General features: G+C 36.0%; 3 protein-coding genes across 8 annotated transcripts; all 3 read left to right on the top strand.

Annotated features, from left to right (window-relative positions):
- Positions 1 to 6,836: 6,836 nt before the first annotated feature.
- Positions 6,837 to 14,181, top strand: LOC113349420 (pre-mRNA-splicing factor ATP-dependent RNA helicase DEAH10-like). Its single transcript, XM_026593394.1, has 12 exons — positions 6,837 to 6,990; positions 7,067 to 7,113; positions 7,196 to 7,276; positions 7,992 to 8,208; positions 8,728 to 9,121; positions 9,667 to 9,870; positions 9,961 to 10,121; positions 11,206 to 11,391; positions 11,573 to 11,804; positions 13,002 to 13,204; positions 13,357 to 13,491; positions 13,658 to 14,181. Exons 1-12 carry the CDS (start codon positions 6,899 to 6,901, stop codon positions 13,839 to 13,841), a joined length of 2,136 nt encoding a protein of 711 aa, XP_026449179.1. The 5' UTR covers positions 6,837 to 6,898; the 3' UTR covers positions 13,842 to 14,181.
- A 362-nt stretch (positions 14,182 to 14,543) lies between these two features.
- LOC113349421 (U3 small nucleolar RNA-associated protein 18 homolog) lies at positions 14,544 to 19,595 on the top strand. 6 transcript variants are annotated; one of them, XM_026593397.1, is made up of 3 exons: positions 14,544 to 14,728; positions 17,068 to 17,209; positions 17,588 to 19,595. In XM_026593397.1, the coding sequence occupies exon 3, from the start codon at positions 17,591 to 17,593 to the stop codon at positions 19,232 to 19,234; it is 1,644 nt and encodes a 547-aa protein (XP_026449182.1). In that variant the 5' UTR covers positions 14,544 to 14,728; positions 17,068 to 17,209; positions 17,588 to 17,590; the 3' UTR covers positions 19,235 to 19,595. The 6 variants fall into 6 exon arrangements, with proteins under 6 accessions (XP_026449182.1, XP_026449181.1, XP_026449180.1 ...); XM_026593396.1 differs by lacking the exon at positions 17,068 to 17,209 and adding an exon at positions 16,587 to 16,629; XM_026593395.1 differs by lacking the exon at positions 17,068 to 17,209.
- A 988-nt stretch (positions 19,596 to 20,583) lies between these two features.
- LOC113349422 (deoxyhypusine synthase-like) lies at positions 20,584 to 25,833 on the top strand. The gene is made up of 7 exons (XM_026593401.1): positions 20,584 to 21,001; positions 21,118 to 21,291; positions 21,388 to 21,606; positions 23,740 to 23,826; positions 24,552 to 24,657; positions 24,835 to 25,070; positions 25,587 to 25,833. The coding sequence occupies exons 1-7, from the start codon at positions 20,783 to 20,785 to the stop codon at positions 25,662 to 25,664; spliced, it is 1,119 nt and encodes a 372-aa protein (XP_026449186.1). The 5' UTR covers positions 20,584 to 20,782; the 3' UTR covers positions 25,665 to 25,833.

The following is a 25,833-nucleotide window of genomic DNA, read 5'->3' as shown; positions in this document are numbered from 1 at the left end:
AAACTCGCGGAATAGATTTTTTTTTGGATCAAGTTGAAGGCAACGCACACAAATGATTTTGTAATATGAGAATTCGGCTGGATCATCAATATTGTTAGTGACTAAGTGATAAGTGTTTAATTCTCACATATTTACTACTCAAATTTGTATTTATTAGTTCTCCGTTTTGTACATATTTGATAAGTTTGGTTATTTTTGCAGTTTTTTGGAAATAAAGCTCGATGAACTAAAATGCGAAATTTTGCTAAGGAAATGAAGTGATTTAATGGCTAAGCCCAAAAGGAAACATGAAGAATTGTTAGGACAATTATTTGGATATGAGAGTGTGGTAATGTTAGAGCATAGCTCGGTTGAACCCACCAAGCGTTGGTAGGTCAAGTTTGGTTGTCATATTTTAGTGAACCAAAACTCATTTAAAGAGTCGCTTGATTATGTATTAGAGTCAACTTCGTATAGGTGAGCTTGAAAGTATTAGGGTATGAGACATTAAAAGTATTACGTGAAGACTTGAAGTAGTGAAGTAATGAGCTACAACGAGAACATCATCCTTTCACTTGAGGTTAGTAATATTTGACTTGAACTGTGTAATTCCCTTACGTATCTTTCAAGTCGTGCATATTGAAAACATAACTGTGAAGCATGAATGATTATACTCTAGTTAGACGTAGTATTAAGGAATACAATACGAAGTATAACGCTTATATTTTGAACTTCGTATATAAGACATCGACATAATCGTTTGAATGCTACTATGATTATGTATGGGTATGAGGTGAAGATTTCATCCTAGGAAACAATGTTTTACATTCTTTTAAAAGAAGTAAATTCATGAACTTGTTTCGCGAATCGAAAGGGAAATCGCTAGGCTTATTGGTATTGTTATTCATTGCATATCTTTTGAACTACCAATATGTGTGATTAGTATAACCGCTTATGACTTGTTTATATTCTTGGTAAAACTATTCACAAGGCCTGACTTTTGCATTGGTATGACCTTTATTAGTGAAACCAATCTTAAGTAATCACCTGAGATGGTATGATCGATTTAGTGTTATTGGTATGACCAACTCTAGCCAAAGGGGAACCGATCCTATTAATAGGTGCAACCGATCACAAGAGGGGAATCTATCCTTGTAAGAGGTGCAACACGTTTCTAGATATTGGGAACCAATCCTATGAACATGTGAAACACGTTTTTAGATATTGGGAACCGATCCTATGGACACATGCAAAAAATACAAGTTAGATACCATATATATGCGGGAACCGATCCTAGTACCTAGTCAACCGAATTTTGGAAATCTAGTGTGAGTAATTCCAGTACCCGCATGGAGGTAGAACCGAAACTTGTTTTGGTAGAACCGTGAAACCCATGTTTGGTGATTGAGTGTTCTTAATCAATCACATAGTTCTTGGAAGTCAGAAGAACCAATTCTAAACTTGTTTGGAAGTGTGGCAAATCGATTCCAAGATAGTAAATATGAAAGATGATTTACTAAGTTAAGATGTCGACAAACTTTGAACATGTGCAGTAATGCTTATCTTTTATTGTTCAAAGATATTCCTTAATAGCTAAAGGAAAATCCTGGATCGAAAAATAAATTGAGAATCTTTTAATTAAGGTTTTTAATTTTATTTTTGGAAAATGAAAATTAGTAATGTGCATTTACTAGTTCGAGATTTTCTAAGAGATTTCGGTCAATATTTGGACAAAGCATTTCCGGGAATTATGGAAACCGAATTTGGAAATATATTGCATATTTTGAGAATATTTTTGGTTTTGGAAATTCCTTGGTGTCCAAACTTCCTTGGTCTATAAATATCAAAGTTTGCATTTTGGGCAAACTAATCCTCGGAGCCAGCAAAACTACCTAGTTGTGTTGTTACTGATGGAGCCCCCTATTCGGAGAGGAAAGTAACCTAATTAGGAGGAATCTCTTACGGCCGCTCGGTTTAAAGACTTCTTTGGGATTGAGAAGCTCTATTAGTACCGTTGGTGGGAAACTAGATAATTACGGTTTATTATTAGTTTTCGATTGATTTGATTGATTAACAGTTGTTGAACTTTGATTGCACCTAGTTTGTTTATGCTGAGAATCTTCTCTTCTGATATAAGATTCACTCAAACTAGATCGAAGTTTCGACGGGGATCTTTAGACTGTTTGTAGATCTAAAGACGTCTTGTGATAATCCATTGTTAACAGACTCCGTTCTGTGTGTGATTGATCACAAGAGATTCAAGTTGATTGTGTGCAGGTGTTTATTGAAGATCTAAGAAGATTTGAAGACGAAGAAGATTTCTGATTTGGGTTCATAATCTTTGGTGTGCACAATACTTGTTTCGGTTGAAGAGGATCCAACTATAATCGGTTTATCCTTATGGTATATTGGATTGGTTAGTTGAGTAGATCGGCATCAATACAATTCTTTGTGATTCAAAGTATTGATTGCAAAATCTTGACAATTACTTTGGTAATTGTTATTAGATAGATCTAAGGACCTGACAAAGGAGTTTATTGGGATAAACGGAAGAGCCTTGTGTCGAACTCATATAACTTGGTTGAAAAGAGTTGTTACCAAACAGATTTTTTGTTCCTTTACTGTTTGGAATACGAACCAAAAGAATTGTTCCAAGTACGTGACTTATTGCAAGTTGGAGGCGTGGAAATATAGACGGAACTAGGTGAACTATAGGTTTAGTTTCTTGGTCTCAACTATACGAAGTTGGTTTGATTTTGTATAACGGCTTAATCATGAGAGTATTCAATTCTGGACAAGGTCCCGGGGTTTTCTGCATTTGTGGTTTCCTCGTTAACAAAATCTTGCTGTGTCATTTACTTTTTATTTTCCCAATTATAATTGTTGTTATTATGATTTAAAGTAAATTACACAAACGTTAATTCCTATTTACTTGATAGTAATCCTATTGTGTTTGGTTTAGTCCGAACCATTTATCAAGTAAACATACTTCGTTGTTGCATTGTCTCGATCTCGTATCCATAGACGATCATACGAAGTGTGAACCGATTAGTTGTGTTGTCTCGACTCATCCCATCGACAATCACTTTCGGAGAAAGGACTTATAGGTGGAAAAGTTTTAGATTGAGGTATATTTGGGTACCCTCGTCTTTTCAATTAGTATCAGAGCACCAAACACGAAAAGATCTAACAATCTGTGTTTGGTGCGATCCAACCTGTAAGAAATTGAATCTATGTCTGATTCAGTTAATGTTATGCAAGAGTATGAATACTCAAAAGTTGAAGATGTTAACACTTCGTTAACTCATGATCCAGGAGTTGCGAAACATCTATGTCATTCTCTGATGGAAAGGAGGATGTTGATAAAGAGTTGGTAAAACTCCTAAAGCCTATACAATCTCCATCTTCTAAATTTCTGATATTAAATACATAGTCAAATCTTCTTAAACAGGAGATCAGAGATAAAGACATTCAACTGAATATTTTAGCCATAGAGAATATGGATCTCATTGTCAAATTAGAAGCTCTTGGTAAATCTCTTACTCAAGAAAAAGAGGCACGTCCTATGACTCTGACTAATGATGTTGTTGTGATTTCTTCTGATGTTGAGGAAACTAAAAGTCCTTGCTCGACTTTTACAAATTGTGATAAAATCGGTTTAGTCACATCTGAAATAGATCAAGATGATGGTAGTTTGTCTAACTACCTCAAGTCAGAAGAGGATAAAAAACCATCTTCTATATCCACTGATGATCAAACGAAATTTTGTCCAAAGGAAACTTTGAACCGATTCCGTGTAAGTAATCTTAAGGAATACAACTTTCAATCACTTGACAGGAAACTTATACTTCTTCAAAATACAGTGGTAAGAATATTGAAAGAAGTTTCTTGTCTTAAAAAATGAAAGATCATTCCTCAGTAGAAAGACAGATTATACCACTACCCGATAAGATCAACTCAAAAGAATCAGAGGAAAGAGTTGATAATCGATTCTGGAAAAGGTTCTTCCTCACCCATATCGAAAAAATTCTTGTGTTTGATGAAGAACGATTCCAGAAGAAAGGGAAAGAGAGAATCGCTGCCAAAGGAAACAATCAGGAATTTCCGATAATTGTTTCAGATAATCACACTGATGTGCACCATAAGGAAATCCTTAGAATGAGAGAATCTTATGAAAATCTCATTGATAGAATTAAGAGAGATTTATCGATCTCTTAAAATTCTCACATCAGTACATCTTCTACACATGATCATATCTCTAGAGTTAGAAAAGATCATTATTCTGGGAGGAAATGTTTTGGGCAGAAACCCAAGGAGAAACATGAACTATGTTCACGATGCTCGTTGTACGCTAGAAAATGCTTACCCCGATACAACTTAGTTGTATCAATACTGTGCACTCTTATCCTCTTCCGTGCTCATTTATTGGATGGGAAAAGCACATAAAATCAAGGGCACAGGTCTATGGTAGCTTCTATTTTCAGTAATAATATACATTTAGAGAATATATTCCTTCAATAAAAGAGAAGTTCGAAAATATGTCGTGAAGTTTCGGAAACCATGTTTTTCTAAAAAACCTGATATACATATATTCTTATCAAAATAAGAAAAATCTTCTCTTAGGTATATTACCTTCCCTTAGTAAAACTTTTTGAAAGTATGTCTCCTATAACTCGCAGTGTTACAAGGAGTAATAAAAGGGAAGCACGAAAGGTGAGAAATTGTCAAGGTTTTGTCTCAAAACGAAGGATCAGGAAGATTGTCTCAAGAATCGGTTCTGATCCTAACTCTGATCAATCTTAAGAAGAGTCATGTCTTTTTTGTCTCAATGATTCAGATCTTACCGAGTGGTTTCCCACAGATGGTATGGGTGAAGTTATGCATGGGTTTGAAGAACTCGTGGGAAATCTCTTTACTTTGGTTCAAGATCGGGGTGAACAAAATGTTAAAATAAAAGAGATGAAAAGTGACTTGGAGACTTGATGCTTCAAATTAATGATCTCGAGAAACAAGAAGTGGTTGCAGAAAAGTCTCTTGAGACATGCTTCAAAAGTTTGAACATTGAAGAAACCTCAGTGAACAACAAGAGCACCACTAGAGATTAAGTTATATGTTGTAATACTTAATCCAGAATAATAGACATCAATTTTTGATTTCTCTCAATGATTGTATTAGGTATATTATGAATAAAATTATATTATTATGAATAAAATTATTTGATTTATAATTTTTCTTATGATAGTTTTTCGTTTACATAGCCTGTACTTGAATGCTTTATCTTATTGCTATGTATGTTTATGGGATGTTTGATTTCGGTTTTCATGACCTTGATATTCGATCTCATATGATGTGAACCCTTATGGTTTTGGTGACTTTTTGGTTTAGCAGGATTAAGTTCTAGCCCATGTTGGTAGGCTTTATACGAGGATCATGAGGGGTTCTGATTGAAACAATATGTGGAAAGTCATAATATGTTGAATCGTTTGGTTTAGCATAAAAGAATATGTGTTTCGAGGTTTCAACTTTTGCTTGCAATAGTTAAAACCGGTTTCAACCTTTCTCTGGTAAAGGTTAGTTGTTGTTATTCTTTTTGTCTTGCATAAGGATGACAACATAATGATATTTCAGTATCAATTCTCCCTGGAAAGAAGACGCAAGCATATTGGAGAAGAGGATGCGGAATTTGAGGTTACGACTTTGTTAGTTAATCGTTTTCCTGTTTACGAAAAGCACAATTTTATTGAGTATATTTATTTCTTTTGCTTAACAAAATTTCGGTACAATTGATGTTTTATTCCATTATTTGTGTATGGATGTGTGTGTGATTCAATTGTTTCCGGTTAAGAAAAACTATTGTTATCTTGCTTTATTGTTTGGTATCAATCGTTTAGGCTTACAAAATTTCGGTGCAATTGCGGTGCTTTAATGTCTATGTTGTTTCAATTGCTTCCGGTTGAGGTAAATAATTATGCAAGTTGTTTTATTCGGTTTGTATGAATTGTTTATGGCTTAACAAAAGAAAAGGTTTTCGGGATGAATTGTTTAGTCCAATTCGATTTTGGATAAGAGAAACTAAGTTAATTCTGATCTTAGTTAGACTTATCAAAGTGGAGGTTTCGGTTATTCAAGTCTAATCGAATGCCTTAACAAGAAATGCTAGTTAACTAACCTAGTACTTGTCTTGTTTAAAAGTGAAAGGTCTAAGTTATATGGATAATTAGAACCTGATGAGAAAAATAAAATTATCTTTATTTTGGTCTTATCGAACAAGCGATTGTATTTGTACAATCAGTTTAACAAAGGAACTAAGGTGCTGAGTTGATTTTTGGTTTGCTAAACTATTAGGGAAAATTGCTTCGGGCAATTGTTTCCTTGGTAACATATCAAAACAAAATTACTTTGTAGTTTCAGTTTTGATACTGGTTATCAGAAATGGTGTGTGGAATCCTCGTGCTTAACTCTATAGGTTGCAAGTCTTGTGAGATTTGTAAGATCCTTTTAGTTTGTCCTTTATTTGCTCGTACCTTTGTCATTTTGTGACAACAAGGGGGAGAAATATATGGAGTAAACAAGTGATACCGGTATTGATTTACATTGATTGGTATCTAACGAAAAGACATTAATACTTAAACGTTATATTTAACGAAAGAGTAAAGCATAGACTAAGGGGAGTAGCATATCATATTGATACTTGTGGTTACGGGACATAACAAAGACGTGCGGATTAAAAAAATCTACAAATCTTACAGGTTATGGTACAGGATTATTTAGTCCGTTCATTACTAGGCTACATTCACGAAGCACACAGTTGCTGAAGTACCATATCATCGCCTTGTAATACTTAACTGTCTAAAATTTAGGGGTTTTTGCAGAAAAAGGAAAGAGGGAATTTTTCAAAAACAACAAACTAGGGTTTATCATGGCGACTGAAGTACCGAAGAATTCAGAAGGAACACCTAAATGGAAAAATAATCACTCACATAGTAACGGAAATCTTCCTCAGAATATGCGGTATTCCACTTTTTGATTCGAATTTGGTAGTCTCAGTGATTTTTTTTTTTTTAATTATTATTTCTGCTGTTTTCAGGAGGCAAATTATATCGCAACAGAGGAAATCATTACCTATTGCTTCAGGTATATTATACGTTAAAATCAGCTTACAAGAGTGTGTTACTCGGATTCAATTAATCATCATTTTTTTTTTTAATTTTTTTAGTTGAGAAGCGACTTCTGGAAGAAGTGAGAAAGCATGATATACTGATCATTGTTGGGGAAACTGGTAGTGGGAAAACAACTCGTAAGTCTGTTATTATTTTTTGAGTAATGATAATTATCATTTGCATTGTTTTAATGGGATTTGCTTAAATCGAGGATTTGGAGAGCTAAAAATTGTAGCTTGCTGGAGGTCTAACATCATTTATGGAAGCATTGTATAATGTGTAAATGATGGAAAAGGTCATGTTGTGATTCCGTGTTTGTACTTTATAATATAATTAGATAAATACATGTAAGAATATTTTTCTGTCTGAGTATTGGCAATAGTAGACTCTGAATTGACTAAGTTCATTATTAGCTAGATTGATAGACTGGTAGATGGATTTATCAGTCTCAAGGATCAATAGGTGTTGGTTCAGTGGAGAGTTCAGATCAAGAAGAATTTATTCTATCTCGAACATAACTGCATTTTACTCAGCTCTGGCAATTTCTGGACAGCATCAGCAGTTTACAAATCTGAAATCTGTCTGCGTAAAAATTACCTTTTAAACCTGAAAAATCCTAAGCTTTTTGTGCAATTTGTTTCTAATTAGTCTGTCCTAGTTGTTTGGTCCTTATAACCCCTTTCTTTTGGGAAACCTTACATTACATATTCAGTCTAATGAAACATTGTATGTGAAATGTCTTGTCGTATATATGGAATCCTTTTGCCAGTTTTCTTTGCATATGTATTCTGGTGCTTTTTGTGTCTCTCAATTGAGCATAATTTTACTGACACGAACTATGTTTCCTTTCAGAGTTACCACAGTTTTTATGTAACGGGGGATTCTGTCGTGATGGTAAAGTAATTGGGATCACTCAACCACGGCGTGTTGCGGCTGTCACTGTTGCGAAACGTGTGGCGGAGGAGTGTGATGTGGAGTTGGGCCAGAAGGTTGGGTATTCCATTAGATTTGATGATACAACATCTGCCTCGACGAGGATTAAATACTTGACTGATGGATTACTGTTAAGGTAAGCACAAGAATACATAAACAACAAACGACGCGGCAAAAGTTGTTAGATACTAATGTCTGTGTATCCTAACTTCAAATTGTCATGTTATGGATTTTCCTTATATAACAACTCACAAGCAGGTTTTTCTGTAGAAACTATGCTGTCAGTTGCACTGGCTCCAAGTCTTTTCTAATGAAATTTGTGGGCTTCTTATATTTTTCCTTTTTTTGCTGTTGTCAAAGTGACATACCGGGTCTCCTGGAGAACTCAACTAATGTTCTTTAGTCTCTAAGATGAAGTCTGAGTTCTTCTGAGCAAGTTCTGCAGAAACCATCGCATTGTCTTTAAGTCTGTCGACATGTTCAAATTTCTGGGCTTCTTATATTTACCTTTTTGTTGTAAAACTGACATACCTGGGAAAATTCAACTAATCCTCTCCAGGATGAAGCCTGACCACCACACATGCTTCTTTGGTTAATCTTGACATCAAATTTCTGGGCTTCTCAGTGTACTAATCTCATTTTGAAACACTTACAGGGAAGCACTGCTGGATCCGCTTCTTTCTAGGTATTCTGTTGTCGTTGTCGATGAGGCTCATGAGAGAACTGTTCATACTGATGTGCTATTAGGCTTGTTAAAAGATGTACAAAAAGCAAGGTCACTGGAACGCAGAAAGGATACCAACGGTGTCACACTTAAGGAAGAAAATAACGTGCAGAATCGTGTTTCCCTGAAACCGTGCGAGGGCTCAAAAATTTCACCACTTAAATTGATCATTATGTCTGCTAGTTTAGATGCAAGAGGTTTCTCTGAGTATTTTGGGGGAGCAAGAGCTGTTCACATTCAAGGGAGACAGTACCCGGTAGATATACTCTACACTCATAATGCTGAGCCAGATTATGTAGATGCAGCATTGATTACTATCTTTCAGGTATTTAATGGACACTATAACTCCTTGCTCAATTTCTTCTTGTCCAGTATCTAAGATTTTTATTCCAATATTTTGATGTCATTAAGTTGATCTTTCATGTGGAATTCTATTTAAGATCTGGCTAACTTGATGAGAAGCTCGCACTCTCCTTTTCTACTGTTTCTTGCCTTCTTAGTCTAGACTCCTGAATATTAGTTATCCCCACCTTTCCAATTATGTCAACTATTCAAAACAAACAGAGAAAAGACAACACAAACACAGCACTTGGTATAGAAATTCATTATTCTCTGGTCTGGTTTGAAGTTCACCATTTTAAGTTTGATATTGACGTTTTTCACTTCCAGTTTTTTCTATTCGACTGTGTAGCTCACATTTTTTTAACTTGGGTCGCTCTCCCCGACCTTTTTGATTTGGTCACTAATTAATGCTTCAGTCAAACACAACCTATTGAAGCTTGGTTCAAGCTTTTATTTTCAGAAGTAGAGGTTATTGATAATTGTGTTGATAACGTGGTTTCTTGATGGAGCAATATTCTTCTATGTTAGATTCATATGAGCGAGGGTCCCGGTGATATACTTGTATTTCTTACGGGGCAAGAAGAAATAGAATCGGTGGAAAAACTTATCCAAGAGAGAGTGCAAAAATTACCTAAAACCAGCCAAACTCTAAAAGTTGTACCAATATTTTCATCTCTTCCGTCAGAAAAACAAATGCTAGTTTTCCAGACAGCTCCGCCTGGGTTTCAAAAGGTAATTTGCTTTCTTCTGCATTGTGTATGACCGCATTGTCTGAAGTTTTGAGCTAATGCATGTGGCTCCCTTGTTCAAAAATCTACGCAGGTCATATTGGCAACAAATATTGCTGAGACATCAGTGACAATTCCTGGAATCAAGTATGTTATTGATCCAGGATTAGTTAAAGCGCGTTCTTACAACCATCGCACAGGGATGGAGTCACTAATTATTACTCCTATATCGAAAGCACAGGCTCTTCAAAGGAGGTAATTGCCTTGTAACAATTTTTGTCTCATTTATGGACTCTGATTTGATGGATTGACTTCCTATCCAGCTTAAGTGTGTCAAAAAATTATTAGACATGGTTTTAAAAATTTGATAGCTTAGTAATGCTCAGTGTGTTTGCTTTCTGGAGACAGAATGGGGTTCTCAATGATGTTCAGTTTGTGAAATGTGCATCATAAAAAAAGCTGGGTAGATCAATCAATAAACAGTTAAATGTGGGAAACCAATACAAAATATGGATATAGAGTTGTGGGAAGGCATCCATTGAATGGGCCACACGTATTTAATGAAAATAACCCAGTTACATAGTGATGCTCTGAAATTAGAATGGAAAACTTTACCTTTTAGCTTATGTATGGGGAAATCCTATGGCATGTTTGACCTGGTAGGGTCGACGTACATGATATCTGCTACAGAAAGACTTTATTTTAAAATTCGTGGTGGTGGCTCTTTTGTGCTCATGTGTTAGGCACACACAACCTTTTGAGCAATCTTGCATAAAAATGGTTTTATATCTAGCTTATTTCGTAATGGTGCACTTGCAGTGCACGTGTTTTATGGAAGAAGCATGTTGTATAGGACGTTTCTCTATGTGGGTAATTTTGCGGAACAATGCGTAATTTAGGGTGATGAGCGGCATTTTTCTGGAGATAACCGAAATTATTTGTTTAGAGTGCCATCATCTCACCTCAGAAAATTTATTTGTAAGTTAGGTCCATCATCTCACCTCAGAAAATTTGTTTGTTAGTTAGGTTAATTGTTTTGTCTGGGTCTATATGCGACATTAAAATAAAAAAGGAGCACTTACTCTGTTGTGCTTTGCCCTGAGTACTATATTTTACCAGTTAACGAGCTTTTTGTATGTGTATATAAGCTTTCATTCCTTTCATAAGAAATTAGTCAATCATTCATCAGTTACTCTCTTTTCTCATTGCAGAGGCATTTTGTATTGACTATTCCTGCAGTTAAATGTTTTCACATTGACTAGTGTTTGCTTGAGCATATTGATCCTGACCTGATGCAAACGAACAGTTGGATATTTGTATGACTATATCCTTAATGCAGTGGTCGTGCAGGGCGTGAAGGACCGGGGAAATGCTTTAGGTTATATCAAGAAAGCGAGTTTGCTAAACTTGCTGATTCAACTACGCCTGAGATTAAGCGGTGCAACCTGTCTAATGTTATACTACAGCTCAAGGCTTTAGGTGTTGATGATATTATGGGGTTTGATTTCATGGAAAAGCCATCCAGGTGAACAACAATCATGCCTTCTCTATTGCTGAATGATTCTTCCTTACTTTAACTGTCCCACGTCTTGAGAGATCTAAAATGTTTTTACTGAAATTTGTGATAGTTTGTTTGCTAATGCTCGTAATCAATCTTCTGGATTTGGTTACTAATGGTACTTTCGGGTTTGTTACAAATCGGGCAGGACGGCCATTGCGAACTCTTTGGAGCAGTTGTTGTTGCTAGGGGCTCTGACAGATGATTATAAACTTTCTGATCCGGTTGGGAGTCAAATGGCTCGGTTGCCTTTGGACCCTATTTATTCTAAAGCTCTCATTGTTGCAAGCGAATTTAGGTGCTTGGAGGAAATGTTGATAGCTGTTTCAATGCTTTCAGTGGAGTCCATGTTTTATACTCCTCGTGACAAGATGCAAGAGGTACCCATCCATCTGCATATATATTTTACAATCTAGAGAATTGTTGCTGTTTATCTAGAGAAATGTTGCTGTTTGTGTTCTCATGTTAGGGAATTTAGGCGACCTGCACTTAGGAAATATATTGATTAATAGAAATTTGAAAGTAAAAAAAATTAAAAGAGGTATATTGGACCAAAACCTATAAATGCCAAAAGATAACCTATAAACTTATTCAGTAATAATTACAATAAATTGATGTTGTATATAGTTCATTTCTCAATGCGCGTGTTCCTGAATGTGGTTTGAGATTCTGATAGTGTAAGCAGAGGTGCAAAAATAATAAAGCAAATGCAACGTACTGTTCAAATAAAAACCGTTATTTAAAAATTGGCAATAGATATTTTGTAGGATCTTGTGAGATTGTGACGGATGGAAATGAAGAGTTCTAATAATATAGTACCAAGCTTCGAATTCTCTGTTTGGTTGAATGTTAGTTGCACAGAAACCAGAACATTTAAACTAAACTCTGAGAAAAAAGCTTAAAAATCTGGAAGTCATTCCATTTGTGTTTCGAGGTTATTCACCACATGTTCACAATAAGTAGTTCCGTGTCCTCAACTACACTAAGTAAATGAGTATCTGATTCCTATATTCTTGGTTGCTACATTCAATCACATGTGACATGATACCGAATCTTGAGTTTAGCTACAGAAAACCGAGTCCATGTTTATAATAATACTTTGACTTTATGGATGTATTCATGAATATATATTGAAAGAGAACAAGCGGTATTAACTATTACGATAATACGATTTTGTGTGTTGAAACCTATGTTGTATAAGGCGCTAGGCAAGGCGAGGCGTGCCTAGGCGTCGCGGAAAAAATAGACAATTGCAGGCGTCGCGGAAAAAATAGACAATTGCAGAAATGGGCATTTCTTGGCGCCTTGGGCGCCTTTTCTGCTAGGCGCTAGGCCTGCGCTTAGTGCGCCTTTGGCGCCGCCTTTTACAACATAGGTTGAAACAAAATTAGCTTCATCATTAGAAGGCAACTGAAGAGTGCCTTCAGTGTTTGGGTTTTCAGTCATCTGCACCATTAACACACTCTTAATAACTATGAAAACATGTTATTTTTTTTCTTTTCGTGAAAGCATTATTTTTCGGTGGATATGGGTATCTTAACTCACATGGTTTTTTCTTTTCCTCCCTTTTTGGTTAGGCACGAGATGCACGAAAGTGTTTTACTAGTGTAGATGGGGACCATCTCACCTTGGTGAGTGTATATCGTGCTTCTGCTGAGTGCTTGGAGAAGAGCAGATTGGCAGGCAGTAAAGAGAAGAAAGCTGAAAAAACCCTCAACAAGTGGTGCAGAGACAACTTTATCAATAGTCGTTCCCTTAAACATGCCAGAGACATTCATAGGTTAGTCACTGGCTCCTCTCTTTGTTGGAATTTTGATTAATCCGTGTCAGTTCTAATTATCTCTGGCCATTCTTAATTGGATAAAATCGCAGAGGTGCGACTATTTTTCCCTTGTGATCATTGCTTATAATTTTTTTCTGCATTTTTTTCAGTCAAATTCGAGGACACGTTGAACAGATGGGTCTGCATATTTCTTCATGTGGAGATGACATGTTACAATTTCGAAGATGTCTTGCTGCTTCTTTTTTCCTTAATGCAGCTCTGAAGCAGCATGATGGGTCATACAGGTTAGAATCTACCTATTATTTTAAGTTTCTATTCTATAATTCATGAATATAATTATAATCTGAGTTTAGTATTTGTTCTTTTGGCACCATCTTGGTGTTGCTTGTTCAGTGTCGTCATTGTCTTTCTCTGTGATACAATCTCGTCTGACTTTTAATTATGTAACAGGGCTTTGGCAAGTAGTCAAACTGTTCAGATCCATCCCTCTTCTGTGTTATTCCGGGCAAAACCAGAATGTATAGTATATAATGAACTGATTCGAACAAATCACAATTACATCCGCAACATAACTAGAATCGATCCGCTGTGGTTACCTGAATTGGCTCCTCAGTATTATGCATCTCAAAACTAGAGACACAACATAGGTTCTGTATGTATCTACAACGACTGCAAGCAACCAGTTGGGGCTACTAACGAGTCGATACAACACCCGGATTGAGGAAAAAGGAATGACAAAGCCGCTGCTTCTTGGGACAGCCAAATACACAATGTCTCTATTCCCAGATCAACCGGCATGATTTCAGACGGATCAGCAAGAGAAGCAAGGAGAAGTCAATTACAGGATTTCTTGTGTGACCAGTTTCGATTCATTTAAAGGCTCTAATGTACCAGAAAGAATTCTACTTGTAATTCATCTTCTTGATATAATAATATTCTTTCATCTGAAAATAAAACAAAAAAATTAGTCAAAACTCACAGATTCTAAGCATTTTTTTTCCACTTGTGCTGTGTAATATTCACTCTGTTTCAGGAAAAGTGATAATTTCATTTTTTTTTTTTTTTTTTTCATTTTTGTCTAGGTTGTGCCCCAATTCATACAGCACAGGGTTCTCACTAGTAACCAGTGAGTGAAATACAATTTGAGATGACACTTAACATGAAGAGACGTGTTTAAAGCACATAGAACTTCAGCTACCATGGCAATCAACACCACCACACAAGACTTCATTTGCTAGCGAGGGGTATATGTCAGCTGACTCGACTCCTCCTTTAACCTAATGAATGTAGCCCATAACCATAACCAGGTTGTTCCCGAACAAACAGTCTCTAAACCCCTAACAATTTCTTTCCCCCATCCCTAACAGGCTAACACTTCTTCCTCCGCCTTTTTCATTCTGCTGTCTGTTGTATCCACAATATTCACTCTCCTTAAACCCTAGAAACAGTAAAGCAGCCCTTTTCCCCCTTCTTCATCTTCTGCACAAAGGGTTTCGCTTCTCTCGCCTCCGTGATTATCAGGTTAGCTCTTTCTCTCTTTCTTTAATCGCCGTTTTCTATTTTAAACCCTAATTTTTATAGTCCATATCGTTATTAGTTACTCCGTTTGTAGCTTCAATTTCAGAGTTTTATGTTCTCATTGTTAATTTCGTATGGGTTAGTTGAAAAAGTTTCATCTTTTTTTGTTATTATGGAAACTGAAAATGGTAATCTCCATTAAAAGATAAAAGTTTGAGATTTGGAATTTCAATATTTTTTTAAGTGTGTAAAAGATTAGCTGTGAAATAACAATCTTTTGTGGATACTATGATTCAACCTATGGACCTCGTATTGTGTGTTCCGTGTTGCCTTGTAGTGTAGCTTAAAGTATATATGTCCAGATGAGATTGAAGTGAATCAATATTTATGTAATAGCCTAATAGGTTTTGATCTATGAATTCACTTCACCTTATTTTAATTTTTTGGTTGGTGAAAGTTCTACCTAAGACTGGAGTTTAAGTAGGGGTGAGACCGATCAATTTGTTATAAATAAGACTGGTCTTACCTAAATATAGTTGTGATGAATTGCTAACAGAAACACTTTGTCATTTAGCCTATCACTACATGCAAAACTGCAAACACATAATTAACTCATTTGGTCTTAGTATTCTGCTGATAGTGGTGTTGTCACTTATAAGACCTTTAAATTGACATGAAATCGTCACAATCTTTCTAATTATTGTAAGGAGCTGATTTGTTGTACAATGACTAATGAGGAGAATGACTTTTTGAGTTGTGACCAATTTTCTAAGAATAGTTTAGTAGTCGTTAGTGGTATGCGAAAGTTTTTGTTTGGCTGCCATGTATGATGACACTGTAACTTGTAACTTCAGTGGGTATTACTTTCTTTACTGGCATTTACGGAACTAATGGAATGAAATTTTGTGAAATCGACTTATATCTTGGAAAATATTGGTCTATTGTTGTGTAGATAACATATTAGTATTTTTAGCTGGTTGTCAGTTGTTTGGTCGGGTTTAGGGTGTTGCAGTATATCTGGTGAGTTCTGGTACGTTCATGGCTTGCATTTTATCTAAATTGTTGCAGTTATTACTTGTTTAAACCACTTGCAGTGTATAGAATCGTTCTTGGCATTATCACTTGATTCAGAGATACACAACTCACTTATTGCTCCAGAGGTGAAACATAGTAGTACATGTTGTCATCATCACACACAGAAAATATAAGTAAATCTGGGTATTTTGGTATTTCTATTGCTGCGATTCTTGCTTATTTGATTAGTTACTAGTTATTAGCTAGGTTGTCTACAAATTGTGTACATGGCTTGATGAATGAGAAGTGATGGTTAAGGGTAGTGGAAATATCATGGTTCTCTTTGGAATAGTGCTAGTTAGGTACTGAATATAAGTATATATTCATAGTATATGATTGTCTAAGTGGAATTTTAGGCGAGTACTAGCTAAACTGTTAGTAGAGTGTGATAGGAAATATTGTGTTGATTTCCTAACTGTTAGTAGAGTGTGATAGGAAAAATTGTGTTGATTTCCTAATGTGGCAGAGATCTTCGTTCTTCTTTCGTATTCTGTCCCTGTATGCCCCACAATTATCTATATAATATGCTTGTTGATCGTTAAAAAGGAGCCCTGTTGTGTGGATTAAATGGTTCTATGATAGAAGAGCTCACAGTTCCTTCCAGGAAAGATAGAAAACATTTTTGTTTTAAGTAGCTGAAGCTGCTTTATTTGGTTGCATACTAGTTATGTGAAATAATGATCTAATGAATTGAACATGGAGAGTTGATAACTTGCGAATGTCATTGAAATATTACTTGTTAAGTACTGAACTTAAGCGTGTCTAACCAGCGAGTGAACATCTACAGGGAGTTTTGTGAGAATCACATTTTGTTTGCTTGGAGATTTTTGGTATGTCTGACCTTAACTAGTTTAATCGTCTTAGTTTTATACTTTGATGTGTATAACTAGTGTATAACTAGTGATATATTTATATATGCGCCATGTACAGCCATATATATTCGTATATTTATGTCTGACAGTTGTTGCGGACATGTTCCAAGCATATAGTGTGATCGATTGCGGATATATTCTGGAATAACAATATGGTAGAAGCTTTTACATGAAAGAAGAACCTTGAATTGTACTGATGGTGATTAGAGTTTGCTTGAAGAGGGAGGATATCTAGTTCGAAATGTGGTGACTGTGTACTAATAACTAATACCCTCTTATTTTGGTTTATGACATGCTTTGCTTGCGACATATTTGTGTTTCCTTTTTATATTTCTCCGTGGCTTGCTGAACCTGTAAACTTGCTAGGAGTTTAACTCTCGTGGATAAACTTTTCAGGTATTAGACATTCAGAAAGAGCATAACTGGTCTTTCAACATTTTGGTGGTTTTCGTGAGAGGGCTTTAATTCTTCAGCTTTTCGTCTTTTGATTTTTCCCAATTATGTAGTAGCGAGGGAATGGGGTGTAGAAGTCTGATCAGTAAAATTGTTTATTCCTTTGTTATTGCTTTTTATTGATATATCCAGTTGAACCAAAAGAAAATAAGAAAGAGGTTAACTTTCATCTGTTCTTAAAGTTCTTTTGACATGTACTCTTTTGCAATAAGCTCTTCAAGGTTTATTAGTATACAAATGCCAATCGGGCATATGTCCGTAATAATTTCTTTAGGGGTAATTTCGAGGGTTGTTCCAGAACGAATTTTAAAAAGTGTGTGGGATATTTAGCAGAGCATGTTATTAATCTAGGTATAATGGTGTTTAGCCACAGGTGAATTTTGTAATGCATTTCCTATTGTATTCTCATCGGTGAATTTTGTTTATAATTGTGCTTGATAGTGGATTATTTGTATGTTTGCAGATAATGAGTTTGATTTCTCAAAATGCACTCGGTGCGAAGAAGCGCGTCAAAGTTGCAAGAGATGAGACTGATGAACCTATGGTTCAAGTAAGTGATGAAGAAACCGAGGCCTCAAAGGATTCCGATGCTGGGTTAAAGAGTAAAAAGAGAAAGAAAGAGGTAAATGAAAAGGAAAAGGAATTTCATGTTAAACAGGAGAAGGAAATGAAGAGGTTGGAGAGCTTCTTGTTTGGGAACCTTTATTCACCCGTTGTGTTTGGAAAGGAAGAGGAAGACAAAACTGAAGAAGAAGCTTTGTTCATTACAGATAGATCTGGAATGAAGGGAATGAACAGTGATGAAGATGTAGAATCTGACGAGGAAAGCGGTGATGAAATAGAATTGAAGGGTCGAAAACCCGCATGGGTTGATGAAGATGAGAGTAAGATAACTGTGGATATAGCTAAGTTGAACAGATTGAGGAAATTAAGGAAAGGTGAAGAGGAGACTTCAATTTTGGCTTCAGATTATGTAGGAAGGTTGAGAGATCATCATCTTAAGTTGAATCCAACCCCGGGTTGGGCTGAAGTTGGTCCCAGGTCTGGAGATGGATCTGATTCAGATAACGAGTCTGCAGATGGTAGTTATGATTTGCTAAGAACAAATGAAGATATTGTTGTTAACCATGGGGTGAAGCTCTTACCTGGGCTTCTTGAATTCTCGAGACTGGTGGATGCAAATGCTGAGGACCCGTCTAATGGTCCAATAAATTCAGTCCAGTTCCATAGAAATGGACAGTTGCTACTCTCTGCTGGGTTGGATCGTAGGCTGAGGTTTTTCCAGATTGATGGGAAACGGAACACCAAGATACAGAGCATGTTCCTTGAGGATCTTCCTATCCGAAAGGCTTCTTTCTTACCAGACGGATCCCAGGTTATTGCTGCAGGAAGAAGAAAGTTCTTTTACAGCTTTGATTTAGAGAAAGCAAAGGTTGATAAGATAGGGCCCTTAACTGGTCGGGAGGAGAAGAGTTTGGAAGTATTTGAGGTTTCTCCTGATTCTAGTACAATTGCTTTTGTGGGTAGTGAAGGTCATATCTTGTTGGTCTCGACCAAAACTAAAGAGCTTATTGGCACAATGAAGATGAACGGGACTGCACGATCTCTAGCTTTCGCTGATGGTGGACGCCAATTGTTGAGCTCTGGGGGTGACGGGCATATCTACCATTGGGATTTGAGAACAAGGACTTGCATCCACAAAGCTGTAGATGAAGGTTGCATGACTGGACATTCCCTTTCTACATCGCCAAATGGATCCTTGTTTGCCGCTGGTTCAGATAGTGGGATAGTGAATATTTACAATAAAAGCGAGTTCCTAGGGGGGAAGAGAAAACCTGTCAAAACTGTAGAGAATCTGACTACGAAAGTTGATTTCCTGAAGTTCAACCATGATTCACAGATATTGGCTATATGTTCTAGCATGCAGAAGAACAGCTTAAAACTCGTTCACATTCCTAGTTATACTGTTTTCTCGAACTGGCCTCCTGCAAATAGGCCCTTACATTTTCCTCGCTGTCTGGACTTTAGTCCTGGTGGAGGTTTTATGGCTGTGGGCAATGCAGCTGGGAAAGTATTCTTATACAAGTTGCATCATTACCGACATGCGTAAAGTGATGGACTTTCTCCTTGATATTTTTCCTTGTGAAAACGGGGAATCGGTTATCCAGTTACTAGAAGTTAATGATGATAGTTGCTGATAAAAGTGAAAAGGTAAGGATGGTTTATTGATCTTCATCAATATTTTTTTTTCTTCGAGTGTTTAATTTTCTGGTGTTTGTTTGAGAATTGTATCGGTAGTTAACTAGCATAAGTGGTTCTTCTCTTATGTATAATTTTCGTTGGATAAACATAGTTTGGTCAGAACACTCGGAACCCTTTAAATTTTGTTGGTTCATTAAATCCTTGGCATACTGTTGCTTCAGCGTTCCGTTTGTGTTTTTGAAATACACAACTTCATTTCGGATGTCTCACCTTCTGGATCAACAACTGTAACAGTGACTTGGTTTTCTTACTCTGATTGTTTCATTACTGCTGCCCTTCAAAACCAAACATTTCTCCCTCTCTGCAGGTGTGTCAAAAACTCTAGCAAAGCTGTAGATAATGCTAGTGTATCACTTTACTTAGCAGCTGCTTTTCATTTAACCATACAGAGGGTTGCGCCGCCTAATGCTCTTCTTCTTTCCTTGTTCTGATGCTTCCTCTTTTGTTTTTGATGTTTCCGGAGATCTTGTTATTCATCATCTTTGTAAGACATCGATTTTGTAACATCCATTTGAGTTTATTCTTGTCTACCCTATGTTGATGCCCAGTACTACTAGTAGTCTCATCAGCAGGCACTGACCTTTTCTTCTTAGGAAAACCAGTGAGGAGGCAGTGCTATACTTGCAACCTTCTTTCACTATGATTATCAGTATATGCAACATGAACTTCTTTGACTTCCGAAGCTTTTCTTATTCGATAGAGTTCTTCCGCAATATCAACATTGGCATATGCAACATTACAATCTAGAAGTTCGTCATTTTCAGTTTTTTCAACTTCAGAAGCGTTATTTCTTTCTTGAGAGGGTTGTCTTGTTTCCTCTGCCTAAATCCTTCCATGAAATCCAAAACAGTATCACTGGTCTTTCTTTTCTTTGCACTACTCTGTGTTTTCCAGATCAAATTCATGGAACGTCGGAAGAGCCATATAACCTGCTCCTCAATTGGAGTGGACAAAACCTGCTTCTCCATTTGATTCCAGTAATTTCCATTGCCTGTCAAGAACATCATATCAAGTTAAAACCCAATAAAGATCCGGAAATCTTGAAACAGATAAAAAAAAACAAAAAAAAAAAAACACGGAACTTTTGGACTCCAAAAACAGAGTTCTCAAATAAGCTGTAGAAATTTGTACAAGCTAAAACGTCACTATGTTTATGTCACACTTCACTTACACCTTTAGTTCCAAGCATTTTCACGAGAAAAAGGAAGAAAGGGAAAAAGCAAAGGAATCCAAGAAAAGGGGCTCTCACCAAAAAGAAAAAAAAGATGCCCTAGGGTTTTACAGTGAGAGCTCAGAAGAAGGATACTTCACTCCTCAGAAACCCTAGTTTTCTGCCACTTCCTTTTTTAAGAATACCATCAATCTCTTTTTTTCTCACTCTTGCTGTAGTTGTAGAATGATAAGTGAAGCAGGAGAAGCAGCAGCAGATGATACCCTAGCTTCAATTCGTTCAACTGTAATGAGAGATTCAGAAACATTAGAAGGAAACTCTAGGGTTATCCAAGGTTACGATTTTAATCAAGGTGTTGATTATTCAGAGATGATTAGATCAATGATTACTACTGGTTTTCAAGCTACTAATCTTGGTGAAGCAATTGAAGTTGTTAACGATATGGTAAACACAATCTTTTGCTTTCTTGTAAAACCCTTTTTTTTTTTTTTTTTTTTTTTTTTTTTTATTGTTTGAAGACTTATTTTTTCAATTTTTGTTTGTTTTAATTGAGAATGTAGTTAGATTGGAGACTATCTGATGAACCATTGGTGGAAGGGGAAGATTGTAGTGAGGAAGAGAAAGAATTGAGTTACAGACAATCTGTAAGATGTAAAGTCTTTTTAGGATTTACGTCTAATCTTGTTTCGTCTGGCGTTCGAGAGATGATTCGGTATCTTGCAGAACATAACATGGTAAGCAATTCACAACTGAATGTTTGTTCTTAGTAATTTGAGTTTTATTTAGAGTTTTTATTTGCGATGGAATTGATTTTTGTAATGTGATTGCAGGTTGATGTGATTGTTACTACAACTGGTGGGATAGAAGAGGATCTTATTAAATGTCTTGCGCATACTTATAAAGGTGATTTTTCGTTAGATGGAGCTATGTTGAGGTCGAAAGGGTTGAATCGTATTGGGAACTTGTTGGTGCCTAATGACAACTACTGCAAATTTGAGGACTGGATAATTCCAATTTTAGACAAAATGCTGGATGAGCAGATTGCCGAGGTACACGGTTCTATGCTCTCACACTGTTTTTTCTCTATTGCTCGTAATTGTTGAGTTCTTTTTTCTATTTGGTTCCTCTTAGAATTTTTATGTTAAAATTGTTTTCTTGGAATAGGAATGAGTTTTGAATCTGTGGGTAGTTCTCGCCGTGGTTAGTTCTCGCTGTGGTTTAGAGGATTTTGTCTTCTTTCATATATTATATAGTGGGTTTCCCTAATGTAGTTCTTTTGATTGAAAGATAAAAGACTAGAATATGTGGATATCACAAAATTTGTACTGTGTATATATGCATGCTATACAGAGGCTATGGAAGTTACGGTACTCCAGATCAAGGATGGCATACTCTTTTTAAATTCGTTCCTTATTCAAGTTACTCTACTATACATTTTTTTAGTATGAAATGTATATCAGTTGAATTTCCTTAGGAAACAATGAAAAGGTAAGAAGGCCCCTAACCTCCAATGCTTTAATTGAATATACCTGATTTTAATATTAATTTATGTCGTGTAATCATACCTCAGAAATTATCACGGGTGGATATGTGTTTTAAAGCAACGTATTGCCTTTTAACAGAAGGCATCACATACATGTTTGTACAAAAATTTCTTTAAAACACATTTCTACCATTGATAATTGCTGAGGCTAGGTTCTATGCTAACACACCGTTTTTAAGATAAACAATCGTCATTCTTCCTGATTGTTGAGTTCTTCCCATCAGATTTATCTTAGAATTTGTTTGTTAAAATGGATTCTTTGAATAGGAATGAGTTCTAAAGCATAACTGTTCTTGCTTCGGTTCAGAGGAGCCTCCTGTTTTGCTTAATACAGTTCTTTTAATTGAAAGATAAAGTACTGAAATATGTAGGTATCCCAGCTAACATTAAATTTTAGTCTACCGAGTTATGTTGCTATCACAATAGTTTTACTATGAATTCGTGCATGCTATCCAAAGGCGGTGCAAGTTATACAATATCAAATTAGGGAGGCAGTCTTTCTTAATTTGTTCCTTATGTCTTTCTTCTACTCCAATTGTAAAAGACACCACTGCTATACCTGTGATAAGTGCTTAGGTATGGTTCTGTACCCATAAGCTGTTTTTTTCCTATTGACAGTCATTACTCATCCTGATTGTTGAGTTTTTCGCCAGTGTTTTAAAAAGCGAAATCGTTAAGCGATACGCTAACCTAGCAAAGCGTAAAGCGCTGCCGGAAAGCGTAAGTGAAGCGCTGCTTCACTAAAGATATAAATTAATAATACTTGTGAATCTAGATGAAAAACTAAGAAGTTAACATGAGTACCATACTTCCATGCTGTATCCTTTTCGGTACACTTTATAGCTTGGCCAGACATGACTAAAGTATTCAAGAAGAATAGAAGATCACAGAAGAAAGGAAGAGGAAGAAGAAACGGCTGAACGAGATAAAGAATATAGTTTTTAGGGTCTTAAAATATCATATAAAGCTGGAAAAAGGCTAAAAAAAGACGTCTAAGGCCTGTTATTGGGCTCTAAAGCCGGGGAAAAAAACTGACATATTAAACCTAATAGCAAAGCGCGAGTATTGGGGCGTTTTTTTAGCAAAGCGTAAAAAAGCGCGTATTAAAGCGTGAAGCGAAACGTTTTTTAAAAAGCATCTGGTTCTCTCTTAGAATTTGTTTGTTTAAATGGATCCTTGGAATTGCAATGAGTTCCATAGCGGTAGGTAGTTGTTCTCTCTTTGTTTCAGACGACCTTTCTGTTTCATAGTGGGTTTGCCTAATACAGTTCTGTTAACTGAAAGATAAAGGTCTGGAATATGTATATGTTCCATTCTAACATTGAATTTTTTATTAACCAAGTTATGCTACTACCACAAAAGCTGTACTGTGAATTTATGCATGCTATACAAAGGTGATTCAAATTATGCAGCTTCAAATCAGGGAGGCATATTGTTTCTTAATTTGTTTCGTATATCTTTCTTTTACTTAAAATGAAAAAGATGACCACTGTTACACTGTACTGTAAGTTGGTGATTATAAAATATGTATCCGTAAATATTATAGAGAGCCCTCTGCTCCAACGCTTTATTGAATGCACATTCGTTCAATATTAACCCTTGTTACTTAATCTTATATGGATTTTGGTTTTACCCACAGAATATACTTTGGACGCCATCAAAGCTGATTGCTCGTCTTGGGAAAGAGATAAACAATCCAAGCTCATATCTTTACTGGGCGTACAAGGTAAATGATCAACCAAGTATTCTGGATAGCGTGAGTTATTTGCCGTCTTTAAGAGAGAGGCATCATTTTCTTGTTCCAACACCAGATGCTTCTCTTTTAGCTTTCGCTTTTGTTGAATGCTTTTATTTAACAAGTTTCTGGAAACACTCAAAAAAGAAATCAGCTTAAACGTCTAACTGTATACAAAATATATAGGTATCAATATAGGTATCAAAATGATATTTATATGTAGTTATCATTTTAGCTCATTTACCTGATCATCTTTAGTTATGGTAAACTCGGAAAATAACCAGTTGGTTTTCCTCACTAGAGAAGCACCTTCTGAAGTATGAAAATCTAGAAATAAATTTAAATGATGCAAGGGAATGTTAGCTACTATTCCAAACATAGTTAGTAGTACACGTAAGGTCATTAGAAAAATCACATCTGTAGAGATTGATATCATCTTACTGTTAGTTCTTGTAGTACTCTTGGTGTGGTGGTCCGTTTATTTTCTCAGTTAGCCTTTTAATTGAAAATAAATGGGTGTTATTGCACGATTTTGGTACCTACAGATAGACACTTCAACGACGTAACAAAATTGGGGGATTTCCCCCTACAAATTCACTTTGTACTGATACACTCTTTGTATATTTCTGGATCTAAGAGTGTCATGAAAAAAGTATGTTCAGTATTTCACTTGAAAATGCAGAACAATATATTGATTTCTTTTTGTCTATTACCAGAACAACGTACCAGTATTCTGCCCAGGCTTGACAGATGGTTCACTTGGGGATATGCTATACTTCCATTCATTCCATAAACCTGGTTTGATTATTGATGTTGTGCAAGGTAATCTATCTAGCAGGCTCATTCTTTGTTTTGGTCCTGACCATTTGCTACTTTTAGTGTTCAACATCACTTTTAAATTTTTGTTCATTTTATAGATTGATAGGTAATATCTAGTTTTCTTTTCGGTATTGGTTACTTCCATTATTTAGTTATCACCAATTTTCCTCCATTTGATAGATATAAGGGCCATGAATGGGGAAGCCGTACATGCAAAGCCTAGGAAAACAGGCATGATAATTCTTGGAGGAGGTATTCCAAAGCATCACATCTGCAATGCAAATATGATGCGAAACGGTGCTGATTATGCTGTTTTTATCAATACGGCTCAGGAGTTTGATGGGAGTGATTCTGGAGCTCGTCCTGACGAGGCTGTATCATGGGGGAAAATACGAGGGTCTGCTAAGACTGTCAAAGTAAGCTTCTATCCTTGTCTATTTCTTGACATATGAACCTTTGAATGCTCGTGTCCTGAATAATCAGTATGTCAGATAAATTTCTCATTGTTGCATTTCAGACCACTTCTGTTGGTAAAATGTTTGAATGCTTGCCCCGTAAATCATCGTGTGCTAGAATTCTCACTGTTCCTCCTGACTCAATGTGTGTTTGGTCTTGATAAAAACGAAACTTATTATGTTGCGAACCAGGCGTCCCTGTCTTATTTATGTCCTAGTTCCGTTAAACATTTGGTACAAGGTCCCTTATAGTTTGTCGGGTTCCTGGGTTCATATGTGCTCATTAACAAATTTTAAGACCTGCATTCCGAAGGGTTTCTAGCTTTTAAAACTGTTTACCAAGTGTTGAATTCTGGCATGTCAAGCTACAGATTGACTTTATATTGGAGCTACAGATTGTTTTTCATACTGGTTGATTGATATATGAAATATATGTGATTCTCAACACCCTTCCCTTTACTGTATTTTCCGATGCAGGTACACTGCGATGCAACAATTGCTTTCCCGTTGCTGGTTGCAGAAACATTTGCGAAGAAACAGCAAAGGAGCCCTTGAAGACTGGATGCCTAATGAGGGGGTTAAAGTAAAGCTGAATTTAGTCTCGTTCGATTAAATTTTTTTTTTCATAATTTGATACGCTGTTTGCCACTAAAAAAAATTAATGAAAAGAATATTGCTCTTATGGATAATTTGTAAAATCTAACTTCAGTACTTTCATGATTCA

Source organism: Papaver somniferum, chromosome 2 (genome assembly GCF_003573695.1).
Source record: "Papaver somniferum cultivar HN1 chromosome 2, ASM357369v1, whole genome shotgun sequence".
NCBI classification, from domain to species: domain Eukaryota; kingdom Viridiplantae; phylum Streptophyta; class Magnoliopsida; order Ranunculales; family Papaveraceae; genus Papaver; species Papaver somniferum.
The sequence above is the reverse complement of the archived record's forward strand: the minus strand, read 5'-3'. Positions and strand labels throughout refer to the sequence as shown.

Excerpts from the sequence above, each read along its gene's own strand:
- LOC113349420 (XM_026593394.1), top strand. The coding sequence starts at position 6,899 with ATGGCGACTGAAGTACCGAAGAATTCAGAAGGAACACCTAAATGGAAA. Across the intron at positions 6,991-7,066 it reads AATCTTCCTCAGAATATGCG|GAGGCAAATTATATCGCAAC; the intron begins GTATTCCACTTT and ends TGCTGTTTTCAG. Across the intron at positions 11,805-13,001 it reads CTCGTGACAAGATGCAAGAG|GCACGAGATGCACGAAAGTG; the intron begins GTACCCATCCAT and ends CTTTTTGGTTAG.
- LOC113349421 (XM_026593395.1), top strand. The coding sequence starts at position 17,591 with ATGAGTTTGATTTCTCAAAATGCACTCGGTGCGAAGAAGCGCGTCAAA.
- LOC113349422 (XM_026593401.1), top strand. The coding sequence starts at position 20,783 with ATGATAAGTGAAGCAGGAGAAGCAGCAGCAGATGATACCCTAGCTTCA. Across the intron at positions 21,607-23,739 it reads TGGATGAGCAGATTGCCGAG|AATATACTTTGGACGCCATC; the intron begins GTACACGGTTCT and ends TTTTACCCACAG. Across the intron at positions 23,827-24,551 it reads ATCTTTACTGGGCGTACAAG|AACAACGTACCAGTATTCTG; the intron begins GTAAATGATCAA and ends GTCTATTACCAG.